This window comes from Nothobranchius furzeri, chromosome 16, assembly GCF_043380555.1.
Source record: "Nothobranchius furzeri strain GRZ-AD chromosome 16, NfurGRZ-RIMD1, whole genome shotgun sequence".
Lineage (NCBI taxonomy): Eukaryota > Metazoa > Chordata > Actinopteri > Cyprinodontiformes > Nothobranchiidae > Nothobranchius > Nothobranchius furzeri.
Genome location: NC_091756.1, coordinates 35,088,208 through 35,113,788, shown reverse-complemented (window position 1 = coordinate 35,113,788; position 25,581 = coordinate 35,088,208). Strand labels below are relative to the sequence as shown.

Below are 25,581 nucleotides of genomic sequence, written 5' to 3'. Positions count from 1 at the left end.
AAATACTTTATTAATACCAGAGGGAAATTGATTGCTGTAGTAGCTCAGAATAATAATAATAATCAAGCCATCAAAGAGTTATTGTATATTACAATGGCTGTTGGCAGGAAGGATCTCCAGTAGCGGTCAGTGTTGCAGCGAACCTGAAGAAGCCTCTGACTGAAGACACTCTTCCGTTGTCGGACAATCTTGTGAAGAGAATGCTCAGGGTTGTCCATAATTTTCTTGATTCTCTGGAGAATCCTTCTTTGCATTATCTCCTCCAGCGGTTCCACAGTCGTCCCCAGAACAGAACCAGCCTTTTTTATTAGGCTGTTGAGCCTTTTCAGGTCCCTGTTTCTGATACTGCTAACCCAACAGACGATGGCTGTAGAGATTACACTCTAAACAACAGACTTGTAGAAGATCTGCAGCATCTTGCTACAGACATTGAAAGACCTAAGCATCCTCAAGAAGTGCAGTCTGCTGTGTCCCTTCTTGTAAACGGCTTCGCTGTTCTTCCTCCAGTCCAGTCTGTTGTCCAGGTGAACTCCAAGGTATTTGTATTCCTCAACCACCTCCACTTCTTCTCCCATGGTGGAAACAGTGTTTGACTCCACCCTGTTTCTTCTGAAGTCTAAAATCATCTCCTTTGTTTTTTTCACGTTCAAGGTCAGATGATTGTTTCCACACCATGCCACATAAGTTGAACTCTGGGGAAAAAATATACAGATGCACGATTTCCAGGAACTAGTATTTGCCCACGTCACAGCTGAGCTTCAGATGAGATGGTTTTGAAGTCTTATTTCCTGATATTCTGACATCTCCTCTTGGATTGGATAACAGCAACACGACTCTACCACTGGCTTGTAACACTGGTGTTTCATCTCCACAAATAACTCAACCCCGGAGGAGCTTCTGATGTGTGGTGGACTGCTAATGCTAATGTTAGCTTCTACTAGCTGAGATGTTCTCTGCTGTTTCCTGGATGCTAAAACAACAAAAGCCTTCTTTGTCGTGTGTCAAGATGGGTGAGTCCATGAATGTTAAGTGACAATGTGACATAGATCTGTCTGGATTTTCAAATCCTAGAGTTTCACCTGTCTATTTTCAATCAGAAGCTAATGCAGGAGATATGTGTAGGAGACTATTTTCATGTTCAGCCCGCATGAAAAACTCAGAGTTATGATTATAATCAGAAATTAGATATTTAAAACGGGTTTTCAGTGTTTCATACCTTAAAAACAATAACCTTTATTAAAAATTTTACCGTGAAACGAGGCTCTTCCCTTCAGGAGTGTCGGGCATTTAAGCTGGTGAAGTTAACCCAAACATAAGGACTGAATCAAATCAATCTATTACTTTTGCTTCAAATACAAAATGGATCATCTCAAATTTAATATTTTGGCTTTTGAAGATCACTGTTATCCACCTGTTCACTAGTGGGGTACCCAAACCTTTGCATGCATGTTTAAATAACAGAAATGGATTTGATGCTTTAGGTGGAGTTAACCTTTTTGCTCAATTAAACCAACACAGTGACTGACAGCAACTGCAGTTTTTCCTGTTCTGCAACAGAGGGCAGACTAAATCTCCCATAATCTCCTGCACACAAATGAGGCAACTCCCCCCATTTGCTCTAATGTTTAAAGCTGGAATGAGAATCAACAAATGAATAAATTAAACAACTTCTACTTTAGGGTAAAACATTATACACCAAAACATTTATTAAATTATCACAACCATTTTTACACTTTACAACGGCACACAGAGCAGGTTTTTCTGTTTCTGGACACCAACACTGTTGTAAAATATTTACAGATACAAACTTTATTTGTCCGTTTACCCTGTGAACGCTGGTGGTTTGTGTTGCAGATTTTTCACTCATGCTCGATGTCTCCAAAATAACTCAGGTGTGTGTTGCTCCACGTCGTGTCCTGACTGGAATGTGTGAAATTCTGGATAGTGTTGTGAGAGACTCGGGGCAGAGGTTGCACGATGGAAGGGAGTTAAGGGTAAAACTGCATACATCAGCCCTCGGGGACCTGTCACATTGATAAAGAGGACCGTTCAGAACCCTTGGACAACAACAGAGAGGGAGATTTGTCTAGACATGCTGTCTAGACTCCAATAACTCTAAAAGTTTGATGGAAGGATTGTTGAATTAACAATCTGAGTTACTGTAAATGTGCTCCATGTGGCTGTCTGGGGGAAAAAGGATGATCACATGTACAGTTTGACCTGAGGGTCCACAAGCGAGGATTGGAAAATCAAACACAGGGAAGATAAGTGCAGGGAGAAAAAAGTATCTGTGTTTATACACCCAGCATGTCCACGAGGCTTCACTAAATTCTTCACAGCATCACGTTTTGACCATCTATTTAGCTTAGCTATGCGCAGATCTGCTTTACACTCCGATGAACCCAGCACAGCTAAAAGTCAATGATACGACCCGTGCACACAGACGTGACATCAGCACAGAAACTGTGTCAGGAACTTGAAAAACTTAAATAACAATAAAGCAGAAACCATGCATCGCTAATACGTTTGTTTTCCTTCACTGTGGCTATCAGTTTAGCCCATGCACTAGAAGAAACACAGCGAACCATAAACCTCAGCTGTTGATATAAACCACCTCAAGGTCTGGCTGGGATCTGCTGTCCAGCCGCCACGATTACAAGATGGTCTCTGTCTCCTTCACAGATAAGGAGCTGTTAGGGTCCTCTGCTCCTCGACTGGTGCAGTTACCATTTCCTTTGTGAGCTCTGGTATGTCTGGCAAAAACGCCTGACTCAGCCCCTGCTGTTTTCCACACACCCAGGTCCCGTTGAGGGCTTGAGGTCTCAGTGGTGCTGGGAATGTAGACACAGGGGCTGCTGTGAGCCTGGAGGGACGTTGGTGCGTTGTGACGTTGTGACCTGACCCCTGGCACAGATCCACCTAAGCCCACCACTCCTCCTGTGAAGGAAAGTGTTCTGGGATGAGCCGCAGACGGGCAGACGCTGTGGGTGGTGGCGTGTGACATCATGCCGCCGTAGTAACAGCTTCCCCCGCCGCTGCTGGTTATCCTGGCTTTCTGTTTCAGGTCCAACACCAGGCTGCGTCGCAGCCAGGCCTTTTTTACCTCCGCCTGCACCTGAGAGAATATAAATCATAATCTTTTTAGTAAAACAAACAGTTTTTGAACTGATTTATATGCAGAACCATGTTTCGTCTTCATTACCTCCCCGTTGCAAAAGCAGTAGATAAACGCCACAAAAAAGCCCTGAAATATTGGAATTTTGTCAGAAAGACTTAATGTAATTAATGAATTCAATGAGGTCATTACTGTTTTACAGTGGTTATCTCTAATTTATATTTGTGTTTTGACCTGGGAAGAGTTGAAGAACATCTCATAATGCATCTGAACCTGCCACAGCAGCCCAGTGACCTCCGTGTAGGGGAGAGCCATGAACACGATGTAGTGGACTCCAAAGAGGGGCATCAGGACCAAAGTGGACTTCAGCAGCTTCCTGCAAAAAACAACAAGCACATGCTAGCTTGGAGGCCTACAGGTGAATGTGCTAATAGGATGGTCTGCAGGGTTATCCTGGAGTAAATTCAGTGTCTCACTGGATTGTCACTGTTGGGAAGAAATGACAGAGTTTCCAAAGTGTCTATAAAATTGCGAGAATTCACATTTCTCTTCCATGAGTCACAGGGGTCACAGCGTCTGTTATGATGGCTGATTTTAAAACAAGTAAAACTCACAGGACAAATGTTCTTTCAAAATATTTACAGAGTAGAAACAGGCATCATGAAGTCATCTTGAACCCTTTTCAGTTTATCTTCTGAGTCAGAAAGTGGGAAAACCACAGGACCTCTCCTCAGTCCAGCACTCCCAACAACCGAGCAGCCCCAGTGCAGTGATGCTGAAATATTCCTAGTTGGTCATAACATAGTTGCCATGAAGATGGATGATGAATCCTTGTTTTATGAGATGACCTGCAAATGTAAGCCTAGAACAGGGGTATTCAATTCCGGGCCTGGAAGTTTTAGTTTTAACTTTGCTTCAACACACCTGATGTCAATCAGCCAGTAGGCAGGTTTCTACAGAGCCTGATGAGCTGCTGCCCGTGTGATTCAACCACTGAATCAAGTGTGTTGGAGAAAAGAAACCACTAAAACATACTGGATACCGGCCCCTGGCCTAGGATGCTCGTGGCATCTCGCCCGACAAGTTTGTACAAACTTATTACTGAATTTCATGAAAGTCATGTTAAAAAAAAAGTGTTTTTCAGTCTGATGCCAAAATACAAATCTAGACATCTTCTCATATGTTTTGGTCTCTAACTAGACATTGATGCTCTCAGCATAGCGAGATACTTGAGTGTCTTATCTGTCATAGACAGCAGTCACAGACGCCTCAGTTTTAAGGATTGCACAAGGATTCTCTTTGAAATGTCAAACTGAGACAAAGGTCTGTTTAAGTGTGAATTTCAGTCACTTAAAACAAAATAAACCTCAAAGGTGTTCAACTAAACCTTTATTCTTTCATCCATTCATTAGCTGAACACCTTCATCCTGTAGGGGCGCAGGGAGCTAGTGTCTAACTCTAGTCATCGGGTGAGAGACGGGGGACACCCTGGACACGTGTCCTCTCCATCACAGGGCTCAGCTGAACACATTGTGTTTTATATATATATGTATATATATATATATATATATATATATATATATATATATATATATATATATATATATATATACAGTATATATATGTTGCCTTGCAGCGAGAAGGTCATGGGTTCGATTCCCGGCCTGGGATCTTTCTGCATGGAGTTTGCATGTTCTCCCTGTGCATGCGTGGGTTCTCTCCGGGTACTCTGGCCTCATCCCACCGTCCAAAAAAACATGACTGTTAGGTTAACTGGTCTGTCTAAATTGTCCTTAGGTGTGAGTGTGTGTGCATGGTTGTTTGTCCTGTGTGCCTCTGTGTTGCCCTGCGATGGACTGGCTCTGTCCAGGGTGTACCCCGCCTACTTGCCCGTTGACTGCCAGAGATAGGCACCAGCGCCCCCCGCGACCCTACGTGGACAAAGCGGGTTCAGAAGATGGATGGATGGATACATATATATATATATATATATATATATATATATATATATATATATATATACATAATATGTTCAAATCTGCTCTGATATCAACCCGAGTCTGACTGTTATCTTGAACCCAATGAGGAATTTTCTCAAATTCTCCAAACTAGGGATAAACTGATGTGTTGGGCCGATATTCACCATTTTTATATGTCAGCATCAGCTAATATACCTCCTTAGTGAAGCTGATATTAAGTCAGACACATCCTCGGGCTGCTGCAGAATTTAGTTTAAATGTAAATTTATGCTCCTGATTAATATCTGCATAATAAAGGCTCTAAAATTGTTTTCAACTAAAATGTTTTTTTATTTACCACTTATGAATATTTAACTTTTGGTCAGTTAAGTGATTTTTTTGATTAACTTTAGTTAGATGACTGATTTTAACACTGAGCAGGGTAGTTTTACACCATATCGCCTTGACTGTCACTAAAAACATTACAATAAATGTTACCTGTGGAGCAGAAGACATGCCACCTCAGCGTGACTCCTCAGACTTTGATGGTCCTTCAGTTAACTCCATGGAGAGAATGCAATGCTGATTGTAGTTTCCAGATCTGCTCGAGGTCCTGCGCCTGCCGATGACGTCATCTTACTACGGTAATACCGCTCGGCCAAAATATATCGCATCTCTTGTTCTATTGTGTTCTTTCGCATATGTTTTGGAAAGAGTCCAGCAGGGTTGTTATCAAATTCATTTTTTCTTACTACCTAAATGTTTTCAAACGTGGTAGCATTACTTCTGCAAGTTGTATTTCCTGACAATCATCTAGTGTGATGTCATAGATGGGCGCAGGACCCCGAGCTGGCCAGAAGGAAACATGGCATCTAATATGGTGTCCCCCAAAGATGCTAGATGCATGCCCTATGTACTTTAAACCCGATGTTTATGGTTATATGTTACAAAGCCACCTATGATTTTCAACAACTGGGCATCATTTTATTCATTTTCAACAACATTTCGACGGATATTTCCAGAGATTAAAGGTAAAACTACACATTGTCACTTTAACAGTTGTTTCAATTCAGTGTTCAAAAACTGATTCACCTTCAGAAATTTTGCACATCAACTGTTATTAGTGATAATGCTGTAGAGGGTAAAGTGGTTTTAAAAGCAGAGTCGGAGACAGGCTTTTTCCATCAGACAGCTTGGGTTTTTTAATGAACCAATCAGGAAGAACATACACACAGCCCTTGAACCAAAGACCCCGAACCAGAACCGAGGCTCGCTTTTATGCAGTTCAGTCATGTGTACAAGGCATGCACAAGGCGTGCTCGCCCTTACATAACATTTTAAACAGGGCAGTTTGTGGCTCAAACAAGACAGCATAACGAGCATGCCAAGTCGTTGACATAAAGTTGGACTTTTCCACCTGATAACAGATTTGACTTTGTTAACTTGGCAGTTGTATTAAAAGTCTGGACCACTGGTCGTTAACTTTTCTGATAAACAGTTTACGTAACCAGATGGACTTTAGATTTGCTCAGAATAAACTGCACAAACAATTCCTTTGCATGTAAAGCCACTACAATGCCTCGCACTCGTATAGCACCTTTCACAGTCAGAGGACTGCAAAGTGCTTTACAGCACTTAGTGACGTTATAGCATGAAAAAAGGATGGAAAATGTCTAGATGTCGGCCCTGAAAATCGGCAGAACATACCCACCATCGGCTCACCACGACCTCTACATATTGGTACTGGCAATAGAAAAACCAATATCAATTAACCTCTTCTTCCAAACTAAGATCGTGCCGCCAGTGAGACACCTGATTTCTGATGATAGTTCCTCAAAACCTCAAGTAAAAACAATCCTAAAGATCCCTTTAGTAGGAAATTGTACTTAACCATTTATTTTGAGGGTCAAATAAACCCTGGTTACCTGTACTGCTGTCGAGGGTCCAGTTTGCCAGTGTTGGTTTCCCACAGTTTAGAGGCCAGTACACGGATTATGTTAATGAAAAGGAGGAAATTCACCTGCATGGATAGAAATATGAAGTCAGCTTATTCTCACTGTCGGAAAATCTTTGAATTAGGATTAAATTATATCCTTACAACAATTGCAGCTAAAATGGGGACTTGATAGATCCATTTCAGGTTCCCAGCACTGATGTCCCAACATCTAAATAAGCAGGAATAAAGGAAGTCAAAGTGAACACCCATTGAACAAATAGGTTTTAGATGTATAAGACACAACGTTGGACTCACTGAGTATCTGCCAGCGAAGCTCGGGCACTGACCCAGATGGACACAAACACAGCTGGAACACCTGGATGAGCCAAAAAAGACATTACCTGGGCATTGGCTTAATGCTTTAGCTTGTTTCAGAGCTACTTACCCCAGCCCATGATAGTGAGAGCCCACAGGTAGTTCTTGTCAGACAGGAAAGCCATAAAGATGAGACTATGTAGGTACAATCCCTCCACCAGGATCCAGTAGTGATTGGTTGCCAGGAAGTACAGGAAGAGGGTAACGGCGACTTTACAACCAGCCTGATGGCATAAAACAGCAGTTATGAGGAAGGAGTCAACCCATTACCGTGAGCTGTGTTTGAACATTGCGGTCCAGTAATTAATCTGCCATTTTGGTGCACAAATTACTGCTGAGATCTAGACACACCACTGCCATGCCTAAAACCTATTTGGTAAGCTTGGCTAAGCATAAAGAGTTGGAATAAGTGGGAAAGCTAGCATGAACGTCCAGAAGGCTAAAGCTTAGCATTAGCAACCTTATGAAAATTTAAATATGGAAACCTTTAGCCTTATGTTTTATTTTAGTCTGCTTCTAGAACCTGTCCATTTTCTAAGAGACAAACTGTTTTTGCCAAAATATTTTTGTAAGCTATAAAAAGTTTAAACAAAGTTAAACTGTAAAACATTATAAAAGTATCCATTTTGTTACCATGTGAGGTTTTACTGTTGTAAACCCAGAGTCAGTTTTGTTGCCATCGGTTACGGAGTAGAGCACAGCATCTTTCACGAAAATGCTGACAGCTCGACAAATGAAGGAGGCAAAGAGGTGGATGTGGATGTAATTACGTGTACAGTGGAGACGCCTGTAAAGACATTGTGTGACAATCAGAAAAAAAGGTGAAAACTTACAACAACAAAAAAACCATATATATATACATATATATACACATATACATATACACACACACACACACACACACACACACACACACACACACACACACACATATATATATATATATATATATATATATATATATATATATACATTCACTGGCCACTTTACTGGGTACAACTGTCCAACTTCTCTTTGAACATCACACGTTTGTTCTGTGCAGTCCATCAAATTCCATTGTTTGGTTCTTTTATAAACACAGAGTATTGATTTGTTTTAACTTTTTTAGCTGACACTAACCCAAGTTATCAGATATCAGCAGATAAAAAATGTGGAGTCATTTACGAAATCCCATGCAAACTCTGCAATAGCACATGCACAGGAGAAACCGGTCGGCAACTCAACACACAAACAATAGAACATGGAAAGGAGTGTGAGAAAGAAACTAGTCGAAGACACACAAGAGCAGCAAAACATGAAGCAGAAAACACAATAAAGAAATCAGCTGTAAGACCACTGCACAAGGGTATAATGACTGGGACAGTACAAGGATCATAAACACTGAACAACAAAAATACAAAAGATGGATTAAGGAAGCCATAGAAATAAGGAGATGTGGACACTCAACCATGAACAGAGATGATGGAGTCTACACATCGGATCACGCATGGGACTGTGTCATCGGTGAGGAGGGCAGCAGATAAACGAAGAAGGCAGTGAAACCACCAATAGCAGTCGTGCTCTGAGGATGGCTAGAGTGTTAGTCAAAACTTGTCAGCTAAAAAAGGCAAAAACAAATCAATACTCTGTGTTTAGAAAAGAACTAAACAATGGAACCTGTCCAACTGACTAATCAGCCAATCACATGGTGGCAACTCAATGCCTTTAGGTATGCTGAAATGGTCAAGATGATCCACTGCAGTTCAAACCGAACTTCAGAATGGGGAAGAAAGGTGATTTAAGTGATTTTGAGCGAGGCATGGTTGTTGGTGCCAGACGGGCTGGTCTCAGTATTTCAGAACCTGCTGATCTTCTGGGATTGTCATGCACAACTATCTCTAGGGTTTACAGAGAATGGTCCGAAAAAGGGAAACTTCCAGGGAGTACCAGTTCTGTGGGAGAAAATGCCTTGTGTATGCCAGAGGTCAGAGGAGAATGGCCAGAATGGTTCCAGTTGATAGAAAGGGAACAGCAACTCAAATAACCATTTGTAACAACAAAGGTAAGCAGAAGAGCATCTCTGAATGCACAACATGTCAAACCTGGAGGGTCTGTCAGCTAAGAACAGGCAACTGAGGCTAAAATTCTGACCAAAATTGGACAATAGAATAATTGAAAAAGGTTGCCTGATCTAATGAGTCTCAGTTTTTGCTGTGACAGTCGGACGGTAAGTTCAGAATTTATCTTCAACAACATGAAAGCATGGATCCATCCTGCCTTGTATCAATGGTTCAGGCAGCTGCTGGTGGTGTAATGGTGTAGGGAACATTTTCTTGGCACACTTTGGGCCACTTAGTACTAACTGATCCTCATTGCAACACCACAGCCTACCTGACTGAGTATTGTAGCTGACCATGTCCATCCCTTTATGACCACAATGTACCCATCTTCTGATGGCCACTTTTAGCAGGATAATGCACCGTGTCATAAAGCTTGAATCATCTCAGACTGGTTTCTTGAACATGGAAATGAGTTCACTGTACTCACATGGCCTCCACAGTCACCAGATCTCAATCCGACAGAGCACCTTTGGGATATGGAGGGATGGGAGATTAACATCATGGATGTACTGCCAACAGATCTGCAGCAACTACGAGATGCTATCATGTAAATATTTTTAAGTAATGTTCTATGCAGATGATGATGACTTATGATGAGTCAAGATGGCTGCTGCTGCACTTTCTCTGTATGCAGTCTCAATGGAATCCATAATAATCCTTTAGAGAACAAGGTATTATGTTGACAAAATCAAAGTTCTGTGGATGCTATGGTACTTTTTTGTTCTCTGCTGGAAATATTTGACAACATTTGTGCAGTTTTTGACAAAGTTTGGTGCTGGAGATCTGGGACCACATGGAGTTTTTGGAACAGAGCAGTATCCATTAAGTCTACCCAAACAAACATATTTGTATTTGAAATCACTCTATTTTTCATTTTCTGGAAAATATGTCAACAGTTAAGCAACTTGGACAAGAACTGGAAGAAATTAAGAAGCAACTTACTGCTATGACTGAAAACATTAACAAAGTGCTGTCTCAACAAACCACCCTTTTGGGCCTAGTGAATGACATATCAGAGCTAAAAGCCTTTATTATTAACAGCAATAAGAGGATTGATGAGAAGATTGAACTGCTGAAACAAAGGATTGATGATTTGGAGCAACATTCCCAGGCAGATGAAATTATCATTAGCAGCCTGGCTACCACCCATCACAACAATGCTAGAGTTACTGCTACAACAAGCAAACATCCAGGGGAGGACAAAGCTCCTGAGGAGCAACACATTCTAGAGCAACAAGTGGTCAAATTCATCTACAGTAAGAACATTCACTTAGAGAGTCACCAAATCTCAGCTTGTCATATTCTCCTCTGCAAGGACAAAATTCATCCACCTGTCATTGTAGTCAGATTGGCTAATCGAAAGCAGAAGGCTGAAATATTGAGACAAACTAAAAAACTTTAAGATACTGGTGTGTGCATCAATGAGCACTTGACTAAGAAAAATGCTAAAATCGCTAGAAATTGTCGATGTCTCAGAAAACAGAATAAAATTCAATCAGCATGGTCAAGAAATGGGAAGGTGTTAGTGCGATTAAATGGCTCACCAAAGCAGGCAAAGGTGGTTGTGATAAGAAACCTGAAAGAACTGGAGAAATATAACTGATGGAAATGGTAGAATCTCTCTCTCTCTTCTCTTTATTAAATGACAAGTTTAAATTTTTATATGGAAGGTGAGAGTGACTCCTCTGATAGTGAGGATTCTTTAGATAGGAATAATATTGAGGAATTATGTTTTTCTAGTTTGGATGAATATAGACCATTTAATTTCTAAAATGGTATTGACCCTGAAAAAAACGTGTACGATGATTTTCGAGTCAATTCTGATTATTATTCAGAAAATTTGAGAAATGTTAATTTGGAAGGTTTCGCTATCATACACTTTAACTGTAGGAGTTTGTGTACCAATTTTGTACATATCAAAGATTATTTAGATTCATTAAAACATAAGTTTCATGTTATTGCTTTAAGTGAAACATGGATTACAAAGGAAAAAGATGCCAATTTTGTATTAGAAGGATAAGATTTCTTTGGGTTAGTAGGACAAAAAAAAGGGAGGTGGAATGGCAATACATGTACAGAAAAGTTTTCAGTGTAAGATTATAGACACCACAGCTGTTGATGAAATTATGGAAAGTTTAACAATTTAAATCAGGACAAAAATGTGTCAGAGTATAGTTTTGAGTTGTGTATATGGAACACCTGGCTCCTGTATGGAGCTGTACTGTATTTGAACATTATAGCAAACATCTTAGAAAAAATACGTGATAAAAAGTCTTATTTTGTGTGTGGGGATTTTAATATTTATTTGATGAAATAGAATGACTTTTGTAATACTATGTTTAGTTTTGGATTAAGGCCATTAATATACAAGCCCTCCAGAATTACGAAGGACAGCGCTACACTAACATAATATTTTTACAAATGTGTACGGTTCAGCTACAAGTGGTATATTCCTAAATGACATTACAGATCATCTCCCTATATTCGGAATTTTGCATAGTTTAATAGATAACATTTCAGTGGCAAAGGATGAGTCACCGCATAAACTAATGAGAATAAGGACCCAAGAAAGAATTGAGGCTTTAAAGGAAGACCTTGCAGATTTTGTTTGGGATGATGTGTATGTGGAGGATGTGAATTTGGCATATGACACATTTTTGTCTATATTTTTAGATATCTATAACAAACATTGTCCTATTAGAAAATGTCAGGGGAAGAAAAATCGTAACAGAAAACCATGGAAGACTAAGAGTTTACAAAAGGCATGCAGAAAGAAAAATGTACTATATAAGAAATATTTACTATTAAAAACTAGTGAAAGTTAAAAATCATATAAACAATACAAGAATATGTTAACATCTATCATAAGAAGACAAAAAAAGGAGCACTATAATACATTATTAGAAGGAAGTAAAAATAATATTCAAATGACGTGGAATATTATAAATGATCTTATCAATAAAAAAATTAATAAAACAGAATTTCCTAGACATTTTGTAAATAAATGTGGTGATATAGTGGACAATAAACAAGATGTCGCTGAAGAATTTAACAATTATTTTGCTGATGTCGGTAAAAGTCTGGCCAAGCAAATTCCAAATTGTGATAAAAACTTAAATATGTTTGATCACCTTATTAAGGATAATAAAGATTAATTCTTTTTGGGAGGGATCAACGATGGTGACATAATAGAAACTGTTAGAAAACTTAAAAATAAGAAATCCACTGATATTAATTTTAGTGATACATTCATAATTAAAGAGGTCATTGATTTTATTGTAAAACCTCTGACTTTTACTTGTAATCTATCCTTTCAAAAAGGTGTTTTTCCAAACAGCATGAAAATAGCTAAAATAAAACCAATTTTTAAAAATGAAGACAAACATTGTGTTGATAATTATAGGCCAGTGTCCCAACTTCCTTAGTTCTCAAAAATATTAGAGAAATTATTTGCAAAACAGCTGGATCTTTTCATTGAAAAATATGGGTTACTTAGTGAGCACCAATACGGGTTTAGAGCCAAAAGAACAACTACATGCAACTATGGAAATGGTAGACAAAAAAACAGAGGCCAGGGAAAATGATGAGTATTTTGTTGGGATTTTTATTGATTTGCAAAAAGCATTTGATACTATTGATCATAGTATATTATTTAAAAAAATGGAGAAGTATGGATTAAGATGAGTGGCTTATTAATGGTTGAGGAGTTATTTGGACAATAGGAATCAATATGTAGAAATCAATAATACAAACTCAAAATTTAGGAAGGTCACTTGTGGTGTTCCCCAGGGATCTGTTCTTGGACCAAAACTTTTTTTATTTTACATTAATGATATTTGTAAGGTCACTAATTTGTTGAAACTTGTAATTTTTGCAGATGATACAAATTTATGTTGTTCAGGTAATAATTTACAAAAATGTTTGCCCTTAATAGAAAAAGAATTGGGAATCCTTAAGACTTGGTTTGATATTAATAAATTATCACTCAATTAAAAAAAGACAAAATTTATGATATTTGGTAATCAAAAGGAACTTGACAGGGAAATTAACTTAAAAATATGGAATGTTGAAATTGAAAGGGTGACAGAAATTAAATTTTTGCGGGTGGTTATTGATCATAAAACAAAATGGAGACAGCATGTTTATTACATTAAAGTAAAACTTTCTAAGATTTAGCAATCCTGTACAAATCAAGACATATGTTGAATTATGCAGCGTTACATATAATTTATTGTTCACTCATACTACCTTACATTTCATACTGTGTGGAAGTCTGGGGACTGACTAATCAAGCGTTAGTGCAGTAGTTCTCTTACAAAAACGTGCAATACTTATTATTAATAAGGCAGATCATTTGGCACATACACATCCATTGATTTTAAAATCACGTTATGAAATGTAATAATTCAGTTTACTATAAAATAATGCAAATAATGTATAAAGCTAAATTTAAGTTACTTCCACAAAGTATACAAACGTTTTTTTATTGAGGTGGTGCTCACTCCTCACCCCTGCCACGTGGACCTCAAGAAATAAACCATCAACCCTGCTCAATGTTCAACTTTCCTGGCAGGGTCACCCATGAGGACAGTGGGAGGGTTAAGGCAGTTCTGAAGGCAAAAGAGGCCTGGTACTAGCAAGGTGAACTCAATAAAGTGGCCAGTGAGTTCTCTGTGTGTGTGTGTTTATGTATATATATGTATATGTATGTATATGTATATATATATATATATATATATATATATATATATATATATATATATATATATATATATATATATATATATATATACACTCACCTAAAGGATTATTAGGAACACCTGTTCAACTTCTCCTTAATGCAATTATCTAATCAATCGATCACATGGCAGTTGCTTCAATGCATTTAGGGGTGTGGTCCTGGTCAAGACAATCTCCTGAACTCCAAACTGAATGTCAGCAGAATGGGAAAGAAAGGTGATTTAAGTAATTTTGACTGTGGCACGGTTGTTGGTGCCAGATGGGCCGGTCTGAATATTTCACAATCTGCTCAGTTACTGGGATTTTCACGCACAACCATTTCTAGGGTTTACAAAGAATGGTGTAAAAAGGAAAAAACATTCAGTATGCAGCATGCCTGTGGGCGAAAATGCCTTGTTGATGCTAGAGGTCAGAGGAGAATGGGCCGACTGATTCAAGCTGATAGAAGAGCAACTTTGACTGAAATAACCACTCGTTACAACCGAGGAATGCAGCAAAGCGTTTGTGAAATCACAACACACACAACCCTGAGGCGAATGGACTAAAATAGCAGAAGACCCCACCGGGTACCATTCATCTCCACTACAAATAGGAAAAAGAGGTTACAATTTGCACGAGCTCAACAAAATTGGACAGTTGAAGACTAGAAAAATGTTGTCTGGTCTGATGAGTCTTGATTTCTGTTGAGACATTCAAATGGTAGAGTCAGAATTTGGCGTAAACAGAATGAGAACATGGATCCATCATGCCTTGTTACCACTGTGCAGGCTGGTGGTGGTGGTGTGATGGTGTGGGGGATGTTTTCTTGGCACACTTTAGGCCCCTTAGTGCCAATTGGGCATTGTTTAAATGCCACGGGCTACCTGAGCATTGTTTCTGACTATGTCCATCCCTTCATGACCACCATGTACCCATCCTCTGATGGCTACTTCCAGCAGGTTAATGCGCCATGTCGTAAAGCTCCAATCATTTCAAACTGGTTTCTTAAACATGACAATGAGTTCACTGTACTACTCTGACCCCCACAGTCACCAGATCTCAACCCGATAGAGCATCTTTGGGATATGGTGGAACGGGAGCTTCGTTCCTTGGATGTGCATCCCACAAATCTCCATCAACTGCAAGATGCTATCCTATCAATATGGGCCAACATTTCTAAAGAATGCTTTCAGCACCTTGTTGAATCAATGCCACGTAGAATTAAGGCAGTTCTGAAGTGGAAAGTGGGTCAAACACTGTATTGGTATGGTGTTCCTAATAATCCTTTAGGTGAGTGTGTGTGTGTGTGTGTGTGTGTGTGTGTGTGTGTGTGTGTATATGTATATATATATATATATAAAGTGGCATTAGGAACCAGTTTCCTCACTTGAAATAGCACAGGATGAAGACTGCCACCAATAGGGAGGCGAGAGACATGGAGTAGCCCACAGTGTACATGAGATGGAGTCGCTGAAACACCTTCTGGAACAAAACAAAAGTACTTTAAAACAGAATTTATTATGGGTCATTCATTAGCATGACTCAGCACATGCTTAAAACATTACCAAGTAGTCAACACTACAAATATATAGGTGATTGCATGCATATGAACATGAGCACGTGGTGCAATGATTCAAAAGGTTTATTTGTCACATGTTCTGACATACAAGTACATCTTGCAGTGAAGTGTAACCCTGAGCCACCCCATAGACTGCAACATTCAACACAAATAAGGCTAGAATTGGCAATGTTCTATATACAAAACAAACAATTTATGTACGAGCAATGACTGAAGGTGATGGGACATTTACTATTTCATCTTCTTCTGTCCTTCCACAATTATGTTGTTTTAATTATTTTTTCACAAACAAATTTAGATTGGTTGGGCGAACTCCCATGCACCCTCCGTGACCCAGTCTACAGGGGGCCCTGTGGGGGGTACTCCAGGAGTATGGGGTATCAGGCCCCTTAGGATCAGCAGTAGGGTGACCAAAACCCAACTCATCAAATGTGGGACAACGTGAAATTCCAAAGCAACAAGATAAATCAAAATGAAATAATCTTCCAATTTGCCTTTTAGCTCACATCACTATACATGCAATTATTACCATTATCATGTACATTTCATGTCTATTTGAATTCTACCTGAACAAGTAAACAGCTAAAGCTTCCATAGTCAGACAGTCACTCTCCAGTTACCACAGCGTAGCTTCTACAGTGGCTATGAATAACTTTAGCTAACCACCAACTTCTTTTAATAACATAGAAAGGTCCACAAAAATGAATGCAGGTTCAAGCAGCTTTTCAGAGTTTTCATTGAATAATTTAACTGCATTTCCACAACAGAATGACACTAGTGATATTTTTAGACCTATTTATGTTTATTGTAAATTATTAACATCCCATAGATAAAAAAAAAATCCATACACTTCTTGCAAGTTTTTCTCAATTTACAAACAAAATGGTGGTTTATGAAAATGTGACAACAGATCTTATATAGTAGAAATTTACACAAGAGAAACAAACATCACTGACTAATCTCTGGAAAAAGTCATATCTAATCTTTTCTGGCATTTTCTCAAACTGTGAGTGATTTATCCAGTAATCAGAAGGTTGTACAATCGATCCCGGCTTCCGGCAGAGAATTCTACTGTTGTGTCCTTGGGCAAGACACTTAACCCTCCCTGCCTGTTGGTGGTAGTCGGAGGGACTGGCGGTGCCTGTGCTCAGAAGCCTCCCCTCTGTCAGTGAGACCCGGGGACACTGTGGCTACAATGAAGCTCATCGCCCTCAGCGTGTGAAAGTATGGATAAATGACTCACTGCAGTGTCCTCTGACTCTGAAAGGCACTATATATATGATACAGGTTGTATGAACGGAGTCAGAGCTTGATCCACATTGCTACCAGTAAGTCGGACTCCACAAGGCTGCCGTTTGTCACCGATTCTGTTCGTAACTTTTATGGACAGGATTTCTAGGCATAGCCAAGATGTTGAGGGGATCCGTTTTAGTGGCCTGAGTATCGGGTCTCTGCTTTTTGCGGATGATGCGGTCCTGTTGGCTCCATCAGATCTCCGGCTTTTGCTGGAGCGGTTCGCAGCTGAGTCTGAATCAGCTGGGATGACAATCAGCTCCTATAAATCCAAGACCATGGTCTTGAGTCGGAAAAGAGTAGAATGCCTTCTCCAGGTCAGGGGTGAGGTCCTGCCCCAAGTGGAGGAGTTCAAGTATCTCAGAGTCTTATTTATGAGTGAAGGAAAGATGGAGCACAAGATGGACAGGCGGATTGATGCTGCATCTGCAGTGATGCAGGCGTTGCACCGATCTGTTGCGGTGAAGAGAGAGCTGAGCCAGAATGCAATGCTCTCGATTTACCGGTCGATTAACGTTCCTACCTCATTTATGGTCACGAACTTTGGGTAGTGGCTGAAAGAATGAGGTCGCGGATACAAGCTCCGCAGGGTGTCTGGGCTCTCCCTTAGAGATAGGGTGAGAAGCTCGGTCATCCGGGAGGGGCTCGGAGTAGATCCGCTGCCCCTCCACATCAAGAGCTTGGGCATCTGGTCATGATCCTTCCTAGATGCCTCCCTGAGGTTTTCTGGGCACTTCAAACTGGTAGGAGACCTGAAGCAAGACCCAGGACACTTTGAAGGGACTATGTCTCACGGCTGGCCAGGGAGAAGTTGGCCCAATTGGCTGGGGAGAGAGAAGTCTGGGCCTCCCTGCTTAGGCTACTGCTCCCTTGACCTGACCCTGGATGAAAATGGATGGATGGATAAACAAGTTTAAGCAAGTGGAAACCCAAATCCATCCCTGTACATACCTCCTCCAGGTTTCGATGGTCGGACATCAGGTAACGAGTGCACTCGGTGTAGTTAGCCCAGGTTCGGTTGTTACTGGGAACCAGCTCCCAGTTTCCAGACACGTCACACTGGCGGTAGGCTCGCCCTGAATCATGGGGATGCAGGACATTGTCAGGTTTCTCTGGATTATTTCTGGATGTTTATTCTACTGAAGTGGCCTACCTCTGTGGTTAAAGTCATAGATGTACTGTGGACACAGCACTGAGACCAGCTGACCTGCTCTGCTTCGGGGCCAGCAGATGATCCCGTCCCACTCTGGGACACAGTCCCCTTCTATAAAAAAATAACAATCATGATCATGTTTTTAAAAGTAGGATGAGGTTACATATGCTAATTAGGTGAATTTTGTTCTTTTTTCAGTTGATCACATCATTCAAATGAATCAAATCAATATTTTGGTAGGTTAATGTGTATTTTTCTAGCCAGAATCCTTCGTACTGTTAGTATTTTGACAAATGTTTCGGTGTACCTCACGTCCTGCCATGTTATGGAGTCCCTCGGCATTCTGATTTGGACCAGCCCTGTTCACACAATATAGTCTCTCTAGAATAGATTATTAATTAATTTAGCAACATATCTTACATGCAGATGTCAACTATACTGCTTATGTAGGATCGTTTTTGTGTTGTCAGACTTCAGTAATTGGAGTTTTAGACGTCAAACAAAACAGAATGTGCCCACTTTGTGCTACGTTGCGCCAGTGTTCTTAAAGGTTCAAGAATGACATTCTGACCCTGAACCACAGCAAAACCGTCTCCATGTGTTTTACAATCAAACGCAAGATTTCTGACAACTTCACTGTCTTCATTGACCAGTAAGAAATTCAACAAGTGGAGGGGTTTAAATATCTGGTCATTGTTTTGGACTCTCATCCTAAATTTGAGTCCCACATCAGAAAAGTGTCCAGAACCGTGAGGAGAAACCTCAACTGATTCCATCTGATTTACCTGTAAAAGCTGCTCAGCTTTACATGCATACCATGATTCTGTCTCACCTCTCTTACTGTCTAACTGTTTGGAGCCAAGAAACCCAGTTGGCTTTTAAACCTGTCATGTGTCTGTACAAGCAAGCCCTAAAAGTCCTAGACTAAAACCAATGAAGTGGCATCACGTGTAATACAGAATAAGTTCAAATAAACATAGCAATCGATCGATCAATCGATTGATCAATCAATCAATCAAAGTATGATCCCCTAACTTTCTTAACTCCTCTGTTATAAAACTGACATTCAAATGTCTAAATGGTCTCATCCCAGAGTTGGTGATCATAGAAGCACGGGAGCTACAACCAGAGTAGCTAATGGAGTCTGTAAACCACCAAAACACAAAACATCATTTGGTCGGTCCTTGTTCTCATTTTAGAGGACCTCAGATTTGGAACAATCTACCATCAGCAATAAAACTGTTAACAAATTTTACAACTTTTAACTCAAAAGGGGGAAAAAAAGACAAACTTGTGAAGACTGATGTTTCGTATCAGCTAAATTAATTTATTTACATTGATTGGATGTGCATGCATGACATGTGTGTGTGTGTGTGTGTGTGTGTGTGTGTGTGTGTGTGTGTGTGTGTGTGTGTGTGTGTGTGTGTGTGTGTGTGTGTGAGAGTGTGTGTGTGTGTGTGTGTGTTCCTCAGTATGTAGTAAGTACAAGAATGTGTGTGTGTGTGTGTGTGTGTGTGTGTGTGTGCGCGCGCTCCTCACAACAGTGGCAAAGAGACAGAGAGCTGCCACAGCTTCAGTCAGTCGTCTACATCTCAGACTCCAGAATGATGATGAATCACGCATGCGGCAAACCCATGCTGGTTGGTTCTATCAGCCAATCGGAGTCTCCCCCTAATGTTAGGCATGCATTTGAGCTGGCCAATCAGTCGTAGTGGGCATGTTGGCCTGGACCAGCCCTGAGTGGACCACCAGAGGACAAGGGCCAAAATGCCGCCCGGTAGGATAGGGAAATGTACCAGGTCACCCAGGTATGAAAACAACATGTGCAATACGGGCTGAGCCGAGCGATACCAGATGTGAAACCCCTATTAGTGACCTAACTGGTTCATTAGGAACAAGCATGTCTGCTATCTGCAAATTTTATTCTCAAATTCATCATCAGTTTCTGCATTAGCTAGCTTTACATTTGTTGTTTCCAAAGAGAGTTGAAGACACATTGATGTTTATTTTTCTGCTGCAGCATACGTTTTGACTCGTGTTTTATCTGTAAAGCCATAAATTACAAGCAGCGGCTGCAGGGTTTCTTCTTCTAAATGCTAACTGTTGTTTTTGTGTTGGCCATCCCTCACCAACACCCTGATAGATGTGGCTTTCAGTTATCTGTGCTTCTTTATGGTTAGTGTTTTCCAGTTAAGATCCTTTGAATTCAACATTCTGCATGCTCTAAATGTGTCCCTGCAGTTTAAAATGACCACATTAAAGTCTCTGCATGTCAGCAGGTTCAGCAGAACCCTGTTATTGGTGCAATTATTTAAATCAGTAGTGTTGAAGCAGGGAAACGTTTAAAACATGCAGGGCAGTGGGAGGTAGGGGTTTGAAAACATGGGCCCTAATCAACGAGTTTAAGTCTTGATCACGCTGGACATTTTAGCCCTATTTAGAGAAAATTACACTAAAATGAAACAAGATTTGTTTTAGGTTCAGTTGACCTTTTATCCCTATACCGCCCAGTTCTCATAAGATTCACCACACGTTCATAATTTCAGTTTTTTGAAAGAGGAAAGGAAAACAAGAGGGGATCTGTTAAATTAATGACCTCGAGTCTGCAGGGAGAACCTGCTGATGTTTGTACAGAGGCTTCTGCTTTTTAAATAAGCAAACAAGCTCATTTATAAGAGGAATCTTACATTACTGGTGCATTTTCTTATTGATTAGCTTTTTATTTGGATAATCTGTCATTTCTAAATTGCAGGTTTTGAAAAAAGAGAAAGATCGGTTCATCGTGCAGCCATTTTTCAGATAAAAACATAAACAGTAACTCTGGTGACGGGTTTCCTCTGGAGACTTTGTCTGACCTTTGTTCCCGCACAGACCAGTTTAGGACATTTGAACACTCTTAAATCCTGTCTTTCTCTTCTAACATCAATATGTGGCTCCTTCTTCCTCCATAAATCACCCTTATCTATCACAGTTTCTAGTCCAAATTAAAAATCGGCTGCTGAATTCAACAGATGTTGCTCAGCAGGATATTGGATGAACGTTTTATCTGATTCCAGATACTAAATAGTTTTTAAATGTGGGTTTAGGTTTGGATGTGCACTTGCCGACTTCACTGCTCCTGGTAAAGCTTTTTGAAAGGATCAAAGGCAAACCTTTAATTAAAGTCATTTGTGCCCGGATGTTCCTTTCACACCTGGCGTGAGCACCAATCAGGACGTAGATCTGCTCGTCTCGGGTGATGACATCATCAGAGTCAATCTGCAAAAGATGAATCGGAAAAAATATTAATAAAACAAGCAAGAGGGTATCTCACAGAATAAATAGATGTGACTCGTTTCATGAACAGATGGACGATGTTGTCAGTAACCTTCGGTATCATGTAAACCGCGGCAAAGCTGTGAAACCTTTCCAATCAAAGTCTGACAGATGTGTCCTTCTGAATGAGACAATTTGTCATCCAGGATCTGATGTGCTGCCTCCAGGTGTTGTGAAGTCGTTGTGTGAGGGTGTGGTATGTAGTGATCCCCTGCTAACCCCGACCTATCCCAGCGGTGGAGCTGGCGGTGGCTGCATGGGGGTCTCGTCCTCAGATCCATGGCCACGTTGGCGAGAGCGGAGCAGCACAAGCTACTTCTTGTTCCGTTGGCTCCGTTTCACAACACAGCAGCAAAACAAACACGCGGCCATCCGGAGAAGGAGAGGTTACGGAGATGTCAATCAATTCATGCCGGAGATTGTTGCTTATCCCGAGTGTGTCCTCCAACCTGAACTGCTTTTTTAAAGAAACGTCTAAAAAGTGGAATATGTTTGTGTGTTTTTTTTTTACTTGCTGTGTTTTTACATTGTGCAACCTGACTTGGGTTGAAGAAATTGATATGTGTAATCCCTCCGACAGCTGCCCCCCTCAGAAGACAAACAGAATTTTTGTCAAACAGAATTCCAGCTGGAGCCATTCATGAAACTGGATCTGTGTTAAGTGATCTTCCTGGCATCGGCCATAAAAAATAAACTGTCAGTGGAGAAGCGGTGTTTTCAATCAGCGCCAAAGACGCCGAGCAGATATCGTTTTCTGCGGTGATTTGCTTCTGGAGGGAAAAGTCAATACAGAAGTCCAACATTGGGGATCAAACCTTGCATTGTTGTGGGACGGCTCAGATTAGACACGTGGAGTGTCTACCCCTGTTAATTTAACAGCTTGTGTGTGTCTGCTCCTTGGTCACGATCACACTTCAGCCCGCATCGATTTTGTGCTTCTGTGCAAACAATCAACATCAGAGTACGAGGAGGTCATTCACAGAGGGGATTTCTGTTGACTGATATTGCATTTTTGCGAAACAATTAGTCTTTGCATCCACTCCCCCTTTTTTGTGCTGGAAGAGCATTAACCCTCTCGGGCCTCATCTTCAAGCAAAGTGATTTCCAGGCTGGCTGATTGTAAGTCTGTCAGAGGTCAACACTTGGGATCGACCCGAAGAAGATTGAGTAAGAGATGGGGCTCAGGGGTGACTCTTGTCAGGATTAGTGGCTTCAGGGTAATGTTTAAGTGAGTGAGAGTCTAAAAGCTTGATGACGGAGGTTTGTGACGTAGGAAATAACAGGTAATTCCCAATGGGGAAAGCTGAAGGAACATACTTCTCCATGCAGTCTCTGAGTCTCCACAGAGCCACACTGAGATGTTATCTGAAAAGGATGAAGATAAGAGAAGCATCAGCATCCAAAAATTCCTCCAATAGTGCAGTGATGGCTCATCCCAGAAGCCATAAAATATCCAAAGGGAGCATCAAAGAAGCCGTGACCTCTTCCACTTCACTAATAATCAGAATTCACTATCTAAAAAAGACGTAAAGTAAAAGAGGCATCTGAGTGTTTAAACAACAACAAGGGAGTCAGTTTAACCTTTTTAGGATGACATCTGAGAACACATAAAACCGGTTAAATCGAGAACCATTTTTAAAAGCTGGAGAAGACACTAAACCAGGACTAGATAATCCTGGATTTATGGCGGGCTATTGAGCTGAGGCTGTTGCAACAAGAACATTAGAAATAAGTTCACTTTGTTTTCCAGAATTTGAACCTCTGAGGAGATCATGAAGCAACCTGCTGCAGGGCACATAGGTGTGAAGTACGTTGCTGCTCATCTTAAAGGAAACCAAAGTGCCTATAAATCCCCAGATGTGTTTAGTGATTTTTTTTTGCCACAACAGTTGGTTTGGTATTCGCATGTGGGCCACTATCAAGGTGTTTCTCTGACCAGCTTTCTTCTCCTCATGATTTTTTTTTTGGATTGGTTTCACATATTTATGATCACTGTTATTCTCTTTTTTGTTTATCTGTAGTTATTCTGTTTTCTGTGACATCTTGATATCTGTATTTTTGTGCCACTTTTACTCCTCAGGCTCCAATTTAATCTAATTTCGGTTTTATTTGGTTCTTTTCAGCTTTATTTTTGTCCTTTGTGGTTATTTTTGCTTGTTTTTGCACACATTCTGTTCCTCTTATGCAACTTGCATTTCTCAGTGGTTGTCTAAGTGATTGTTGATTTAATTCTTTATCTTTTTGACCCAGTTTTCGTTGGTTTGCTCATATGTAACTGAGTTTTTGTTTTATTTTTAGATCTCTGTTTCCTTACATTGTCTCTTGTATCGGCAGTTCATACATGAAAACCTACAAAGTCTGAAAGAGAAATTGTTGATAATTCCAGCACGTTTGTCCAAACTGGCTGCAGTTGTTGCTCCTCTTCACTTATAGGTCTCAGATAACTCCTCGCCTTCAGTATACACCCGTTATCATGTCAAGATTGTGTCTTGTGTTTATTCAGGTTGCCTCTCTTTTAGTTTAAAAATTCTCTGTAAAATCTGACATGGTTTAGTCTGAGTGTTGTGTCAAATATCTGACAGAACTGGAAGGGTTTCTTTCCTCAGCAAGCACTGCTGGAAAAGGAAATATGTTTATTTAGCACTAAAACAAAAGGGGAGACGCCGCTTTGTGTTGCTGGAGAGGCTCGGCACACGTAAAACCATCAGCGAGAGCCACAGAGGTGTGAAACTTTCTAGCTTTGGGCTGAAGTGCAGCAGAACGGGGGCAATATTTCTGACTCAAACATGAAAAAGTGCAAGATGTGATGCTCCGGTGTGAAAAGTTTATTTTTAGAGCTTATAAAACATCCATTTGGTGAAAATTGATCGCACAATTTTACTCCTGTATATTTGAGCTGAACTACAAAATAGTAATGTTCTGTTTAAATCAAGATGCATAAATTGGTACAAATTGGAAACCCAGATGTTTAAAAAATTGTTTAAATAAAATTGTCAGCATGACCATAACTATTTTAGGTGGAGGTAAAAAAAAAATCTTTATTTTTAAGAAAAAAAAAGAGTTCAATAAAATGAGGTAATACAGTTGAACTCTTAACATCTGCTGGGGTTTTAGATTTTTATTTTTAGTTTATTAGCTTAGTTTATTTTAGTAGATGCATTATAAAACATCACCTAAATGTTAAACCTAAAATAATTATAAATGTAAAGCATAATTTAACTACTTTCCAACAAGAGCCATCAGAAGTTGTTTGATTAGAAATGAATTAAAGTTCATGAGAACACTTACCAGTGCAGTGACTGCTACCACACAGTGGAAAACAGCCAAAGCTCCAGTTCCACATGTCGATAACATACTGTCTTCTCAAATATATTCTTTAAAGAACACAAAACTTTCCACACAGTCTCAGGCAATCTTGCTCTCCACAGGTTGCTCTGCTGTAACTTGTTGAGGTCTGCCTTTCTTGAGAGTCCCATTAGTTCTCCAATAGAAAAAACACAATCAATAGGAGCAGTCTGCACAGATTTTCTTCACATCCTTGTGTGTTTATATTTTATTTCCTTTTCCATGTTTTCCTTAAAGCTCAGGTCCCAGTCAGGTCAGAGGGACTTGCAGCCTTGAATCTGTGGAGAGAGTGAAGGAGCAGAGAGGATGAAACCTCCTCTTGGTCTGTGAATGGGTCTGCCTACATTGGCCATGCTTCCATGGATTTAACCCTTTGCACTCCTCCGCTGTGGTCACATTGTCGTTGTTTACTATCCTGCTTTGGTCTTATCTGCTTTGGGCTAGTTTTTCCCAACCCCACAGCTGAGTAGAGCAGAGATATATGTCTATTTTATTATTGGTACCTTTCATGGTGCTCTCCTTTACAACACACAAAATCAGTTTTACTATCATGCTGATTATTACCCATAAAGTGACCCCCGCCCTTTCCCTCCTCTCTCCCACGCTCTGTCTCACTCACTCACCCAACAACACACACATAATATACATACACACACATGTAATATTCAAGAAGCTGTCCCGTACACACTGAATG

General features: G+C 40.2%; 1 protein-coding gene across 4 annotated transcripts; it reads right to left on the bottom strand.

Annotated features, from left to right (window-relative positions):
- Positions 1–1,676: 1,676 nt before the first annotated feature.
- On the bottom strand, positions 1,677–25,206 carry pth3r (parathyroid hormone 3 receptor). 4 transcript variants are annotated; one of them, XM_015963202.3, is made up of 14 exons: positions 24,831–25,206; positions 22,860–22,907; positions 21,380–21,485; positions 18,228–18,338; positions 18,026–18,150; positions 15,590–15,684; positions 8,018–8,171; positions 7,455–7,608; positions 7,325–7,385; positions 7,172–7,238; positions 6,999–7,093; positions 3,350–3,491; positions 3,203–3,244; positions 1,677–3,115 (listed from the first exon to the last, which is right to left on the bottom strand). In XM_015963202.3, the coding sequence occupies exons 1-14, from the start codon at positions 24,894–24,896 to the stop codon at positions 2,654–2,656; spliced, it is 1,728 nt and encodes a 575-aa protein (XP_015818688.1). In that variant the 5' UTR covers positions 24,897–25,206; the 3' UTR covers positions 1,677–2,653. The 4 variants fall into 4 exon arrangements, with proteins under 4 accessions (XP_015818688.1, XP_015818689.1, XP_015818691.1 ...); XM_015963203.3 differs by having other exon boundaries at positions 15,590–15,681; XM_015963205.3 differs by lacking the exon at positions 22,860–22,907 and having other exon boundaries at positions 15,590–15,681.
- Between the last annotated feature and the right edge of the window lie 375 nt (positions 25,207–25,581).

Bases quoted from the DNA above. Each gene is read 5' to 3' on its own strand.
- pth3r (XM_015963202.3), bottom strand. From the start codon at position 24,896: ATGTTATCGACATGTGGAACTGGAGCTTTGGCTGTTTTCCACTGTGTG. The intron at 21,486-22,859 runs GTATGTTCCTTC...CATCTTTTGCAG, and splicing joins CTCAGAGACTGCATGGAGAA to ATTGACTCTGATGATGTCAT. The intron at 7,609-8,017 runs GTAACAAAATGG...TTATGCCATCAG, and splicing joins CAACAGTAAAACCTCACATG to GCTGGTTGTAAAGTCGCCGT.